Source organism: Crocuta crocuta, unplaced genomic scaffold (genome assembly GCF_008692635.1).
Source record: "Crocuta crocuta isolate KB4526 unplaced genomic scaffold, BGI_CrCroc_1.0 scaffold35, whole genome shotgun sequence".
NCBI classification, from domain to species: domain Eukaryota; kingdom Metazoa; phylum Chordata; class Mammalia; order Carnivora; family Hyaenidae; genus Crocuta; species Crocuta crocuta.
Window position 1 is genome coordinate 8,614,601 of NW_027530625.1, and position 15,835 is coordinate 8,630,435.

Consider the following 15,835-nt stretch of genomic DNA (forward strand, 5'->3'; position numbering starts at 1 on the left):
ACACGGATATGCCACGGACTGAGGCTGCGCGCCCGTTCTTTCCACCCCCGNAAATAAATCTGCAGCTTCACCCTCAAGCCCCTGCACTTTCCCACACACCAGCCGAAGTGATCACGCGAATCACGCGAATTCAGTTAAGTAGAGAACACGGGGTCCTTACAGACCAGGAGCACCAGCCCCTAGGCCTGCCCGCACTCAGCCGGCTCCTGCCTCCTGTGATGCTCCCGGTCCTCAGTCCCAGCAGAGTCTCGGGCACGCTCTGCATCAAATGTAACAGCGACTGCTGGCCTCTGGGTCTTTACCACAACCCTGGAAAGGCTGACTGGTAAAGTCTGCCTTTGCAAACACAGTTGCACTGGAAAACGTGTGTGTGTGTGTGTTGTGTGTGTGTGAGCGAGAGAGAGAGAGCACGAGAGAGAGAGCGCGCGAGCGCGTGGGTGCTCAACGCCACACACAAAGAGAACAGGACCCTCTTCCCTCGACTGTGCTGGGGCTGGCGTGCGGTCCCACCTTGCACTTTTGCAGGATGAAGGCCGCCAGAGAGACGAGCCTCAGCTTGCTGGGAACCAGGGTCACGTGCTGATCGAGACTCCCCGGAATGGCGAAGCCACCCGGCTCGTCACCAGGCGGTGGAGGGGAAACCCCAGGAACCGCGCTGCGCTTTGGGCCGGACCTCCCGTCGTGTTCCTCTAGGACAGAGACCCTGACAGGATCGAGCAAGCTGATGTCAGCTAGTCGCGTCACACCTTGGAGCAAAAGTGAGAAAGGCGAGCCGGTGACACTGTGAAGGCGGGTTCGAGCAGGCGCCCCCTGCCCCACGCTTAGGAAGAAGCGCCTACGGGCCACACCTGGGCAGCAAGGATCTGCCCTCTGAGGGTCAGTCCTGCGGGCGAGGCCCAGATTCCACACCAGCACTGCTAGCGTCTGACCTGGGAAGACCACCGAAAGGGGCCGGAGCGGCTGTCCCCTCCCCGCCCTGAAAGGGCTCTACGGTCGAGGAAGCTACGAAAGCCTTGATGAAAGCGGGTCACGGGATTCCTTCACAGGGTTTGCGGGTTTGCGAGGCTTCTAGAATCTACTGCGCTGGCATGCACCAGAATGTCTGATACAAGGAAGAAAGGTGTGGCATTTCCCAAACTTCTGAGCACAGAATCCTGGATTCTCTCTTACACTTAAGGTTACTTAGGATACACCTGCACACCGCAACGGGGCCAGCTGGACACGTAGGCCAGACCTGAGAACGCGAAAGCTGGGCTGTGCTGGGTGGGTGACTCTGGCGGCTGTTACTTTCCAAGCCTCTGTGCCCCATCTATGAAGGAGAGCTCAGAACGTCCATCTCGTGAGTATGGGAAGACAGACATGAACTTGAAGAGGCTCAGTGCTCTTTAGGAGAAAGGCAGGCTGATAACCCTCACGAAGCCTCGGGGTAGACGGAGTCAGCCCCTACCCTCCCTCGCACCCCGCCACGAGCACCGGGAACACTCTCCTTCGGGAGGCAGCTCTGGACCTGCCCCGCCCCCACTCCCCGGGGAGCGCAGCAGAGCCTTGCGTGACTGGAGAGGGAGGCTGGGTGTGCGGGGCAGGGGTCTGGGAAAGCAGTCCCTCAGGGGCACCGCCCCCCGACCCTCCGTTCCCAGCGCCGAGAACCGCTGCGGGCAGACGACGCACATCACATCTAGATCATTCCTCTTCGTTAAGTACAAAGAGCGTGTCTTTTCAACCCACCTTCTGTGAGCGTGGCCGACAGCAAGACGTTCTGTCGTTGCCGGCACTCGGCGTTCAGGGCATTGAGTATCACCGTGATATCCTTCTCAAAACCCAAATCCAGGATTCTGTGGTTTCAAGAGAAGGGGTTTTACTCCGCATGCAAAGGGAAGGCTGCAACGAGACAGCAGAAACGGCTCTCTGCCCCACCGCCATGCTTCTGGACGAGGCTCACCTGTCTGCTTCATCCAAAATCAGCCACCGTATCCGACTAAAATGAATGTTCTTTGTGGATTTGATGTGATCCACCAGTCGCCCAGGAGTCGAGATAAGGATATTTATCCCTTTGCGGAGTCTGTTTAAAATTATACATGATAAAAGAAAGTCAAACGAGGCTGCATCAAGAGAAAACACAGAAAGGAGGCACGGGAAGCAGATTCATTCCTAGCACCAGTGTGCGCAGCTTGAAGTCCCGACAGACGTGAGGACAAACGGAGATGAAGATATATTTGAGCTTCCATTTTCCCCCTAAGTTTCTCTTGTCTAGATTGTAATTATTAAGATTTGAAATTATATTAAAATCATAACTTAATTAACTCTGAAAAGAATCTTTACTGTATAATCTTTATCTGGTTCATGGATCCTTTCTAGAACATTCCAGAGATGGTCACCTCGCCTGTTCTTGAAGGTTTCTGTGCCACGGAAACTCCAGCTTCAACGAGTTACCGCAGGCCAATGTGGTCTAACGGCTAGAATGGTTTCTTATACTGAACTTTTGTTTGTAGCCTCTGTACAATGGGGGCCTGACTCGGTCCCGCAGACGAGGGGGAGGAAATCCCAGTTCTTACTCTCCAACACCTTTTACTCCTTATTTCCATAGCAAGACAAGCTTCCAATTTTTAGCTGAGTGTATTTTCCAGCCTCTCTTGAAGGTAAGTTTGGTCACACACCTATGTTCAAGCAACGGGATAAAAGGACAAAGGGAATGGTGCAAAAACCACAAATATCTTTGGAGGGAGGATTATCTCTGTTCCTGCTGGCAGGGCACAAGATGCAATGGCTGGAGCTCTAGCAACTCTCTTAAGGCCATGGAGTACACTTAAACATGGGAGCCTCACTTCACGGCACAAAATGACCGAAGGGACCGGGACCCCAGCTCGAGCGTCAGGCAGGCCCTGATGGGTCACCGTCAGGCTTCGCAGATGTGAAAGAAAAACAAAACTGCCATAGCGTTTGTGCCACTGCTGTCTGTTGTTATTTACAGCTGAACCAAATCTAACCAATACCTTTAGGTTTCAAGTTCAATATTTACTTCTCAATTACAAAATACACACACATGCAGCTGGGTATTACTACTACGCATTAAGTGAGACTATAATAAAAACGTTTCAGAAAGAATCCAGACAGTGTGGGATTTATCTGGCAACATTTTCTCCTGACACCCACTTCCAGTTCCTCCCCAGAATTAGGAATCAGCGTTTCAGGTATAAAAAGCAGAGTGTAAAGCATTACATGTGAGTTTAGGATCTTGCTCTTATAGAGCCACGTGACCAGACCCCAGACTCCCAATGTACACAAGAGAGTCACCATGAGGGCTGGATACCAAACAGGGGGACCGAGGGGTCCTGAGGGGAAGGGAGTTAAGAGGACAGTGAGCATCGGCACCGACCACATCGGAAGGGGACCTCTGTGGGCCCACTGGTATTCATAGGACAGCACCGCCTACAGGTGACCGCTTGCTGGCTCAATCTGTCCCTCGGCTCTGGGACCAGGAAGCACAGGTGGAGACAAGGCTCTCTCCAGGCTTAGAGGGACCAGGTCTCAGACTCAAGCAGGAACAATGAACCGGGCTCCGCATACCTGGCCTTTTCGGATTTCCTCTTCTCTCCCCCCATGAGCACGCCAGGCACGATCCAGGTAAACGGCTACAGGAAGACAGAAGATGAAAATCAGTGCAGAGCCCCTTTTCCTGAAGACACAGAGACCGATTCCAAGGTCTTTTTCCTTGAAGAAGCTGGGAGGGAAGACCTAGGCTTCACTGAAGACGGTGCACTGTGCAGACCCCGCTCCCGGGCATCGCCCTCCCCAGCGACTAGCAGCAATCACTTAATCACAGTTCTGGAACTAGCTCCCAGTGCTGCGAGAGGAACAGAGGCTTTCTAAATGTTTCAGATAGCTCCTCTGCCTTGCCCCGTCGAGGCTGAGTGGAAAACACAGTTGACCTAAGCACAGCCCTTCCTTACTCCCCACCCCTGACAAAAGGAAGGACAGATCAATTCTCGGGTTGGCAGGCGCGGGCTCTGAAGCCCACTCTCTCCTTTCTTAAATACTACGTACGGCTTTCCGGTAGCTTTCCATGGGATCACTTCGGTTATACCTGTGAGTCTCCATGCGTGCCTTGTTTAGGGACGATGGTGAACAAATTACAGGACTCTAAGCACCAGGAAACCCTAGTAATCTAAGCTAGAAATCGGCAGCTGGTAAACTTCAGATCAGTAAAAACCTACAAATTATACCTGGGGAGGATAGAGACGCCCAGGGAACAGAGCAAAACTAAAATAATTCCTTGCTTTTTGAAAACAAAGGTTAAGACTGGTAGACTTCTCTTTTTCTCAAAAATTCAGGAAAAAAAGATAAAAAACCGGACTCATGGGCCCGCCTTACCTTAAGCAGCTTCTGGACAGTGTCGAAGCTCTGCAGAGCCAGCTGTAAGGAGTGAGGAGTTACAGGTACTGAGCAAGGCTGTTCCCATTCCCCCCCAACCTCCAGGGCTTTTAAAAAAATTTAGACAATGTAAAGTGATCAGGATTCCAGCCTGGACCTTAAATTAAGATTTCAGGGAAAAAAAAGAAATGTGATCCACAGAATCTACTCGGAAAATATACCTTGCTCTCAGACTGTCCGAAAGCTGCCAGTCTGGAGGCTTGGGCAGAGAGGCTGCGTCCATTCCTTGGACACACAGAGAAACAGTGTTCTGTGCTCCCTCTGCTGGCTCAAATTCCCAGAGTGCCACACAGAGAAGAACCACGAGCCTACGGTGCACAAGGATGGGGAAGTGTGCCCGTCCTGCACGTGCCTCTCCTTAGGAAGAGAGAAAACAATATGCTGGAAGGAGTCACCTGGAAAAGCAACGGGCAGGCTAGCACCTTGCTTTAAAGGCGGCATCAGGTTTCCTTCAAACACGCCCACTAGAGCACTGAGAGATGGTCATTCCCAAGTTTATTAAAGGAACAAAATCTAACAAGCCCAGTGGAGACCAGAGGAAGTGAAAATTAATGTAGGTTATAACCATTAACAGCCACCGAAAAGCCTGAACGCAATCCCTTTATCCAAGGGTATGTACGGAGTTTCCACATGCTTAGTATTCATGGTGCGTCCTGGGGAAGCAGCAAGTTTGCCGCTGTGAAAACGTAAACAGCTCCATGCCTGCACCTTCCCAGGACGGAGCTGAGAGAGGGCACTGCAGCTGCGCAGGGCTGTGTAACAGGCTAAGGAGAAACCTCCATCTCCACGATCAATTCTCTGCAAGGAAGTGATTAGCATTTGACAGAGAAAACAGATACCCTAATCTATACTTGCGTCTGTGGGCAAATAAAATAGATCAGACAGAAGAGATTCCCACCAAGAAAGAAGAAAAATGTCGAGAAGCTTAACTCTCGAGAACAAGTAAAATTCTTGGTCCAATGGCCTCTTTAAAAAAGAGTTCATTTGAGGGCTGACTGCTCTAATTTTTGATTAAGTTCTAAAAGAAACTAGAAAAAAGTCTAGAAGTGTAATTACTTTAATTCCTTTTAAAAGGACAGAGACTTAGAGCGTCATTGGTTTTTAGACAGCAGGGGAATGCTTTTCCACACTTAGCTCAGGATTTTCACAGTCTTTGAATTTGGAAGCAGAAGGATGCCCGNAAAATGGCAAAACCCACTTTCAAATTCAAACGAGTCTTAATTTCAAAAGGAAAGTACTTGCTTAAAAGCTGTCCCGACGGTGAGGTCACTTACCTCCCTCGTTGGCACCAGCACCAGGGCGTAGGGGCCGTCGCTGCGCTGCGGACATACAAGGGAACAAGTGCCATGTGTCAAGGAACGAAGGTCACAGGGCCCCGGTGGACAGGACCTGAGGGCAGCCACTTGCCAACATCAGAAGCGGTCTCATTAGAGAGAGGGCCGCTGCCGCCCCCCACTCTTCTCACGGAACCTTGTTCTAAAGGTTCTGCCTCATGAGATCAGACAAGTAAAAGAAATACATATAAAATCGGAAAATAGGAGGTAAAACTGTCATTATTAGCAGATGATAGTGTGTCCTAAAAAAAAATAAACACAAAACTTCAGAGAATCAGTTGAAAACCTACTTCAAAAAAAGACAACTCAGTCAAGTAGCTGAATGCAAAATTAATACACACAAATCTATGGTCTCCTGACATAAAAAAAAGTTAGAAAATACAATGGAAAGGGGGAAAAAAATCACCCGAGAGCAGCAGCAACAAAAAAAGTATAAAATCCATAGGACAGAAACTGTAAAACCTTTCTGAGGATCATAAAATAATCTGCAACTAACTGGGTGACTCCACAGTACAAATAAGCCAGTTCTAAGTCAACCCATAAATGCCATGCAATCCTAAGAAAACTGCCCCAAGCACGCACACATGCACACGCGTGTATGAAACAGTACATGTAATGAGACAAGCTGACTTCAAAGTTCCCATGAAAAGTCGGTGTGCAAGAATAACCAAACCGTGTCAGAAAAACACCAGACGCTAAGACAATTTAGAACCACCATCAGGTAAAAAACAGACACTGGCATATAAACAGAGATTACAATAGCAAACCGAGTATAGAACAGAATCAAATATATACAGAAATGTAAGAAATAAGGTGCATTTTGCATCAGTAGTGAAAAGATAAATTATTCAGAGGCCTCACAAGCAAACAAAGTTAGAGAAGTAAAGTTGGCCTTTTTACAGATGACATAAATCTCAGAAACTATAGTTTATATTATATAAAACTAAGAAGTGTTATAACACAGAAGCTTTTAACTTTTGAAGGGGCAAATAATACCTAAATAAAATTAAGTAATAAATCACAAAACAAGGGGAGAGAAAGGGCCAATCTCCTTCATTTACAAAAGGTCTACAATTCAATTAAGACATAAAAATAAAAAAGACCACAACTTATATAGAAAAATGGAGACACGACACAAATAGCTAATTTATGGAAGAATTCAAGACGCGGCTCTTACACACATGAAGATGTTCAACTCCACTGTCGAAGGAGCGACACGGAGACAGCCGGTGGTGTTACGAGGGCACGGGTGAGCGGGGCTCCTGCACTGCCGTGGGGAGCGCCAAGTGGCCTAACCCATTTAAAGTTCAATTATGGGGGCGCCTGGGTGGCTCAGTTGGTTAAGCATCTGGCTTCGGCTCAAGTCAAGATCTCATGGCTCGTGAGTTGGAGCCCCGCACAGGGTGAGCTCGAGCCCCAACTTCTAGTGAGCTTGTGCCTTGCTTCTCTCTCTCTCTCCCTCTGTCTCTCTGCCCCTTGCTCACTTGAACCCTCTCTCTCAAAAAAAAAAAAATTTAATTAAAAATAAATAAATAAAGTTCAATTGTGGCGTCATCCACAAATTTAAATGCCACTTCCACTGATAGGGATTTCTGTAAATGATACACCCGTAAGCGTATGTTAAAAAGTAAAATATTTTACAGACTATTTATAATAGCCTTGTTTGTAGTGAAATAGCGGACGGAAGGAAAGTTCTACCAGCGAGGGACTGAGGCAGCAACTCGGGGTACCTACGTGCAGCAGGACACCAGACGGCCACGAAAAAAACAAGGCCCGTGGGCCGGGGACTGCTGAGATGCCATCCCAAAACATGGAAGGGGAACACCAGCAAGGGAACACCACGCAACCACCTGCACAGTGCGCCGAACACGGCAGAACAGACAGAAGCTCCGGCTGGGGGTCCAGGAAGGGGGGGCAGGGGACTGTGTGCACCCCCACTCGCTCCCTCTGCAGAGACCAGCCCTGGGAGGGCCACCAGATGAGCACAAGGACCACNGAACAGACAGAAGCTCCGGCTGGGGGTCCAGGAAGGGGGGGGCAGGGGACTGTGTGCACCCCCACTCGCTCCCTCTGCAGAGACCAGCCCTGGGAGGGCCACCAGATGAGCACAAGGACCACCGTGTCCCCAGAGAGCCCTCCCATGCGGAGGACAGGGGACGGTAAGGACTGACTTCTCGGTACTCTTTCAGTTTTTTTTTTTTTTAACGTGCATGGTGTATCTAAACAACGTACATAAGGCAAGACGAAAAGCAACCTGAGAAAGGCCTTGAAGTCAGGGGTGCTCCCGGACGCTTAGGACTGAATTAGAACAATGTCAGTGCGGAAGCTGAGTGCAGATTTAGAACAGATTCAATTACAAGGTTTTCATGTTTTGCATAGGAAGCGTTTACCCACGAGGAGGAAAGGATTTGGAATTCAAACTCGAGCCGCCTGTACTCGACATCGAGTCAGCGAGGCTGCGCCGGAGCCCAGAAGGAACGGTAAACATGTTAGTACAACGGTACCGGCGTGCCGCACTGTGACGCTAGGAGATTCTGACATTTCAAAAGGTGTTACTACACAGAGAGGAAGAAAGAAAAATCAATTCCTCGCAGGGCAGAAGTGAGTAAAGAAGGATGGATGTGTTCTTAAAAAAAAAAAAAAAAAAATAAGAGNAGAGCGAAAACACAGAAAAGCAATCCATCTTCATTCCATCGCCAAAGTAATTTAAGACTCTGCTGGACGCCTGGAGTTTCCTGCTCCCTCCAGATAGGTTTTTTACAGGTCAAATCATTTTACGATGAACTCCAAGGGTCTCTATTGAATATTCCTTGAAATAAGTGAATTAAATTTGGGCTTAGAGAACCCTTTCTACAGAAGACTTCAATCTTGGACAGAATGAGCTGTTACCGACATTAAAATACACGCAGGAAATAAGAACAACCACATGGCTTGTGAACGTCTCTGGATAGAAGCAAATAAAATCATTGCCTTTCAAACCAGCCACACGCCCGCGTGGACGATGGTGATGCTTCTCAACCGTCCACGCTCACAAGCTCATGGTGGCCCGCTGGCTCCACCCCACAGTGAAGTCACGGAGGCACAGAGGGCTGGAATGATTTGCCTGAAGACACACTCAGACCCAGGATTTGAGCAGAGCTGCCCACCACGCTACCTACCTCAGGTACGTCATCGAATCTCTCTGGTTCTCTATGAAGAGACAGGTGGGCTGGAACTATAGGACCCATTCCAGCTCAAATAGTCCCCAACTCTCCAACTATGTATATATAAATAACAACCTGCCGCTATCAAGGAACTGTCCTAAAATTTATAAATGCATGAGACTTTACCACATTTCTGCAATACTTTGCCTTTCTTCTCTAGCGAGGTAGCGGTACGATGCCAAGTCCTTTGTATGAATTATCTTACTCTAAGGTGCTCAACGGGAAGAAAAAATCAGTCCCCTGTAGGAAATAAATTCCTCACTTCTCCACCTCAGAGGAAATCGGCATTAAAAGTTCAAGTATCTTTCTTCTGTTTCCATGCACACACACACACACACAGTATTATTTATGAAATCAGACCATCCAGTACATACTGTTTGCTACTCTGCCTTTTGATCAACATGCAAAAACACCTGTCAAGTTCACAAAGAGTAACTGAAAAAAATGCCAGTTTTATGGCTAGGTAAGGTCCCATCACTTGGGTATTGTGCAGAGTTTCTGTTTTATTGATTTTAAATTATTTAAATAAATTCTAAATAATGTAAACGTTCATTTTGAGATAAAGTTAGGCTTAAAAAAATTACACAGATCATACAAAGGACTCCCTCACATCCTGCTCCCAGCTTCCTCAGACGGTATCAATTTTCAAAATCCCAGTACAGCAGTCAAAACCAGGAAAACCAACAGTGATGAGACACTATGAATTCATCAACCTACATACTATATTCTGATTTCACTGACTTACTAACATCCTTGCTCCAAAGTCGGATCCGAGTCAGGACCACACATCTGCATTTAGCTACCAGGTCTCTTTCATCTCTTTTAACCTAAGGAAGGTCTTCAGCGTTTCAGGTTTTTTAAATTTTTTTGGTGACCTTAATACTTTTGAAGAGCAGTGGCCCCTTTGCAGAATGTCTCTTGACTTGGGTTTGTCTGATGTTTGCTTATGACTAAAGCTTGGCGAGAGCCACAGAAGTGACGCTGTGTTCTCTGGGCACCTATCGGGAGGGAGTGCATGAGGCGGACACATCTCAGCCCCGGGGGTGCCATGCCGACCACCTGGGCGAAGGCGGTGACAGCCAGGCTTCCCCATGGTAGAGTCCCTGTCCTCCCCTTTGTGATTAAGAGGGATCTTGTAGGGAGATACTTTGAGACCTAGTAAATATCCCAGTTTTCATGCCGCTTTTGCCCACTCCTTTCAGCACGTGACGACCCGTGTGGACGGTACTCAGCATCTGCCAGACGTGACGTTCCACCTCCATCACTTCTACAGATGTCCACTGGAATCTACTGGAAAGAAGGCCTTTCCTTCTCCCATTTCTCTATTTATTCCCTACCTTATTCGTATCGTGTGTACTCGCGGGTATAGGTTTTAGCCTCTGGGCTACGATCCGGTGCTATCACTACCTGTTGAGTCACTCAGTATCAAGACAGCCTGGCCGCCGCCTAACCCTGTACGTCCACACCGAGGAAAAACATAACCAAAGACCTCTTCTCGTCTGCTTGTGTGCCCACCTCACCTCTGAAGGCAGATCTCACCATGTCCTCCCTACTGAGGATAAGCAGGGGCGTATGTGTGGGATTCTGGGCGGGGCTCTGAGCTGATGCCGGTGCCTCTGGAGGCTGGCAGTTAACTGGCCTCCTGGGGAGCCGGATTCTGTCCCCTTTGGCCCAAATGCTGTCTAACTGCGTTTCCCAACTAAAGACCAGATTCTACCACTGCTTCCCTAGCCTCCATTTCTTTCTGTAAAATTAGATTAACAGTAATACCTGTGATGTTGGGGCAGGGGGTGGGGTTCAAGATTCGAGAAGGTAACACAGGCAAAGCATCCAGCACAACGCCTGACACGCGAGGGGCATTTATTTTACAAATGTTCTCTGTTGGACGCGCCGTGGCAATTACAAAACACAGTTATTCTATCCTCCTCTGGGCACAGTCTTCAGATGCAGTGTGTTTATACGACATAAACATCAGTGAATAAATTTAAAAAGGGGTAGGAAAATAACACTAAATGAAAACGGATCCTTTTGGTCCCACTGGTACTGCTTTGGTTGAGTTCGATGGTTGCTCATGTACCACGAGCAACAAACTCACCTGTATTTTTGATTTCATTGCTTGAAGAGACTGGACCACGGGGATGCAGTAGGCAAGGGTTTTACCTTTTAAAAAAGTACAGAAGCAATTAAAACTCACAGACCCTGTAAGATGTAGAAAGGGCAAAGGCAGTAAAGAAAACGGTCTCTGCTACCTTTGGGTAACACTAAACTCTGGGGACAGGAAAGTGCACGTCCTACATTCAAGAGAGGTAAAAGCCGCGTCCGCCTGTCTGCCACAACTGCCCATTTTGCCCTGTCAATCCAGTACTTCCAAAAAACACGCTGTGGCTTCAGCCCCTTTATCCAGCTAAGAAGGGAGACAATGACACATTTCCCAAGTTGCACAAAAGCTCAACTTGACGACTCTCCTTCAAAGCTGGAAAAACCCTCCTTTAAAGTCATCCTTAACCCCTCAAATGAGCCTCCTGTCAAGGGCATGATCTGGGCAGCACTGAGGTGTTTAGAAGCCAGTCTGAACCCCAGAGCTAGACTCTAAAGACCAGAGAGAAACCAAGGAATGGCAAAAAAAAAAAAAGAAAAAAAAGAAAAAAAAGAAAAAGCTTTGGGTTTCCACCCACCCGAGCGGTGGCTGACCTGGAGGGAGTAGAGACGAGCTGACCAGCCCCATTCGAGGCACAATAGGGCCACGAGAACAAGTTTACAGACAATTTGGAACAAGAAAAATCTGTGCTCTGTGTTGGAGCAAAACAACTAGCATCCAATCAGCGTGTACTCTGTGCTTTATTCTAAGAAAATATTTATCCCCCCACTGGAGGGAGGACAGGCAGCTTGAGCCATAGACAGTGGACTGGGCAGAGCTCTGACAGAGGTCCCGGAGAGTGACGGCGGAACATGACCACGTCCGGGTCACTCCCGGTCACAGTACCATCAACCACCCCCTGCCTTTCACTGGGAGAGCAAATTCAGGGCTCTGATCAAGAGCAGGCATGGCCTCCCCTCCTCCCCCAACAAAACAAAGCCAGTGCCACCACAGACAGGCAACTTACTACGTGACCGTGCCTTTGGTACCGGGGAAAGAAGGGCCGAAATTAAACGGTGACTGACCTGAGCCCGTCTGAGACCTCACCAGAGCATCTCTGCCCTCCAGCAACGCGGGGATGCTTTGCTTCTGCACGCTGCGGCCGCCCGAGAGAGAGAACACAGGCTTGTCTGTAATATCTCCACCACCACCCCCCCCCGCATCGTGCTTACAGGCGGAGGAGCGGGACACACCGAGCGCAACTGCCCCCACGCTTTGCTTCGCCTGCCAACCGCCACCCCAGAGTATCGAAATGTTCGAGCAAAGTTGCCGAGAAGCTTCTGATGACTGGGGGAATAAAACCTCAATTAAATTTCTGGAACTCAGCTGAGAATGTTGAGGCGAGCCAGAGACTGGCCATTCTGGCAGACTGATTAAAAAAAAAAAAAAGCACAGACGTGGTGACAGGCTGGAGCTACCACAAGAGCATACCACACACACCTGCCTCCCGTGGCAGCAGTGGGACCCGGGAAAGCGTCATGGCAAGATTCCCACGCTAAAGGGCACGTGGACTCTTGTGAGCCACCCTGACAGTCCGGGGCTCTGCTCACTCTCCAGAGAACCGAGGCACAGCCGTTACACGCACCAGGACGTGTCACATGCGCATTTGAAAACAAACCACAGAAAGGACACAGAATTCATTTAAATTTGGTTGGTGAAACAATAAAAAATTGGTAAGGCTCTTTATTTTATTCTTCAATACTCATTGATTTCACCTATAAGTAAAACGTGATGATTAGTAAAATGTAAATAAGCACAGGTGCTCACAAAAAGGCAGTTCATTTCTGCTCTGCGCCTTTTACTATTCCACTTTCCAGATTTTCCAGAGGTCATCACTATGAAACATTCAAACAGTTTTTTCAATATCTCCAACCCAGTACTACTCCTGTCTTTTTGCCTGATTCTTACTAGTAAACAGCGACACAAGAAATTCTGTGTCGGGACATACTGTCCTCAGGGAAGCACAACAGCAGCAGGATCACGTGGACACACTGTCTGCACGAGTTCAGAGCCGACAGCACACGTGGACGGGGGCTCGGTCTCCTCGTTTAACAAGCGGGGGAACTGAGTGGGGAGTGACGCGGCCCTCGACGGGCAGCGACCTGGTAGTGCTGACACCCAGACAGAATGCGCTGTGTGTGTGCCCCAGGTCACTCGGATCTCACCCGGTGACACCCGCCCAAGTCTTATGAAAATCAAGACCAGCCTAGAACCCTTCCTTACCTGGTCATACTAGTCATGTGTAAGACCGTGTTTATTGTGGAAATCTAAAAGAGAGGACAAAACAAAAAAACAAAAAAAACACACACACATTTTTAACTACTGATTTTTTGGCAAAAACCTATTGAATGCAAAAAAAAAAAGATACTGGGCTAAAACCGATGACTGTTCAAGTCGAGTTCTTCCAACCCAGTGAGTGTCACCTGTGGGAGGTTCTGCCCCACCCCCACACAGGTGGCAACGTCTAGAGAAATCTTTGGTGGTTCCAAACCGCTGGCAGTAAGCGAGCAGAGGCACGGGCGCTGCCGGACACCTTCCGACGCACAGGACGGTGCTCACGACAAGGCCACCCATCCCCAGGGTCCAGGGCACGACCGGCTCAATGTCCCTGCTCAACCCCGTTCGTGCAAAAACAGCTTACGTGGGGCACCCTAAGGGAGTCAGTGAGCTGCGGCCACCCGAGCGAAGGAAATCCAGATTCCCTAAAAGTTACTGCGTTTTCCTCTCCTCACTCAAAAATGAGAGTAGAAACTCCACTCACGGTTAAATTAAAAAAAAAAAAAAAATTATCCATCTGTTTGTAGGAAACAGGTGTTAAAACACCACCATCTTCCTTCCGTTCTTTGTAACAGCAGACTACCCTGGATGGGAAGATGCCAGCTCAGGTCCCTCCCCATCCAACCGGCCTCGAGTCCCATCAGCCCACGATTAGGACCCTGCCCTAGGGCAGAGCGAGTGGACGGTCGGCCTAATTTGAACTAGGTGAGGGGGAGTGTCTGCGTCCTCACGGAGGGGGTGAGGGTGGGGGTGAGGACAGCGGGCAGTAGCCCAAGCTCACGGGGATCATCCCAGAAGGGCAGCGCGCCCATCTGACTCCGCTCAGCTAACCGGGAGCAGAAACGACCGCTCTCTGATTTTTCTCCCCGGACATTCCGAACGAACGACCACATCAAACAAACCGACCACGCAGGATACCGGGAGATACTCACTAAGTGCGGGTGGAGGTCCAGCTCGTGAAAAGCGTCTGAAGTAAACACCTGTTCTCGCACCTGCTTCACTACAGGTCTGCAAATGACGGACAAAACCCGGGCGTCAGCTCCCGTCCACAGAGACGAGGGCCGAACACACTCAACTCCTCTCACTCCTGCACAGCGTCCGCCCCTGAACATACCTGTGGAGCTCTGGAATCTCCGGGTTGTTTTTAAATAACGAAGAAGTCCTGATGCACAGTTTCTGCGCCCGATCTGTATCACTCACACCAACCGAAGACTTATTCGGGGAAAATGGTTTCTCAGCCTTCCCCTTGAAAGTCCTTTGTGCTCCATCAGCAGCGGCTTTCCTGGCTGGGACGAATGCCGCCGTGTGCCTCCGTTTCGCTGGGGGAGCCTCGCTGGACGCCCCGTACTTCCTTCTAGTGGCCTCTGCTTGCTGCGTCGTTCCCCAAAGGAAAGAGCGACAAGAGATGCATTAGTCCATGAAGACAGACCTCAGAGTGAAGCCTGACTGCCCACAGAATTGCCTCTCTCCCTGCGGAGATCATTACGCCCCATATGTCAAGCAACAGTTTAGGGTCTGCAATCGGATTCTTTGACTCCGCTTTTTTCCCCCCCAAAGAAAGAAAGAAAAAAAAAGAAACCAACACACACACACACAGAGACAATCTCAGCTCATTCATCCACTAGACCTCACCATCCATCTTAACTATCAACTCAACCAGGAGGAGGGTGAGGATTAACTCTCCCAAGAAGGGAGAGCCCACCTTGTGCAGTGTGCACGCTAAGTCGATCCGTTTCCCTGGGTGTCCATCTACACAACAAGCAAGGCCGGGGAGTCTCCACCAACAAAGCCTGTTGGTGACTGTGCGTGGGAGGCTGCATCCCAGCTCATGCCCAGGAAGCGGAAACCCTCATTACTGCTCTAGCCCAGAGTGCTTGGATCGCTGGCATTCTCCCCCCTCACGCTGCCCCCCCACATTCAGATGGCTTGGAGACGATTCCTCCTCGCCGTTTCCATTCCAAATGAGAATTCTACTCCATCCATCACTTCTACCACAATTATTTCCAATCCACCCTGCCTTTCAATTCCCCATCTGATAGCCGGTTACAGGCTACAACGCTCGCTATTTTATTTTTTTTGCCTGTTGCTTCTTATTTCTGTAACGTGAATGTGGTTACCTGCATGATGTCCAAACTTCTCCTAGGAGAAGCAGCATCCAATTTTCTTTGGGGAAAAGAAATTCTATTTTCTTTGGCCTTCTCTTCCAATTTACACACGAATACAAAAACCTCCCATGAGTAGCTAGTGCTTATTATCCTGGTGTTTTCGTTTCTCTTGGAATGTATTCTCCCCTTAGCTTGAAATGATGAATTCCATTTACACATCAGCTTGCTTTAGCCACGACTGTCAGCTTCGGGCTAACCTACCAATAACAGTAGTTTGTTCCTGGCACCCCAGGACTCCTCTACCTGAATAATTCAGTAAGTACAACTTTGAGGATTTAATATTAATAAAGT

The 15,835-nt window shown here is 48.9% G+C and overlaps 1 protein-coding gene across 1 annotated transcript in view; it reads right to left on the reverse strand.

Moving 5' to 3' along the window:
• Positions 1-15,502, reverse strand: part of DDX31 (DEAD-box helicase 31) — a 63,174-nt gene extending 47,672 nt beyond the window's left edge. Inside the window, exons 1-12 of the mRNA XM_077768477.1 lie at positions 15,497-15,502; positions 14,494-14,750; positions 14,312-14,387; positions 13,326-13,369; positions 12,128-12,198; positions 11,061-11,125; positions 5,703-5,747; positions 4,369-4,410; positions 3,565-3,629; positions 1,940-2,059; positions 1,726-1,832; positions 511-746 (exon numbers count right to left, since the gene is read on the reverse strand). Coding sequence (XP_077624603.1) covers positions 511-746; positions 1,726-1,832; positions 1,940-2,059; positions 3,565-3,629; positions 4,369-4,410; positions 5,703-5,747; positions 11,061-11,125; positions 12,128-12,198; positions 13,326-13,369; positions 14,312-14,387; positions 14,494-14,750; positions 15,497-15,502 — 1,134 coding nt within the window. The remainder of the gene's footprint in view (positions 1-510; positions 747-1,725; positions 1,833-1,939; positions 2,060-3,564; positions 3,630-4,368; positions 4,411-5,702; positions 5,748-11,060; positions 11,126-12,127; positions 12,199-13,325; positions 13,370-14,311; positions 14,388-14,493; positions 14,751-15,496) is intronic.
• Between the last annotated feature and the right edge of the window lie 333 nt (positions 15,503-15,835).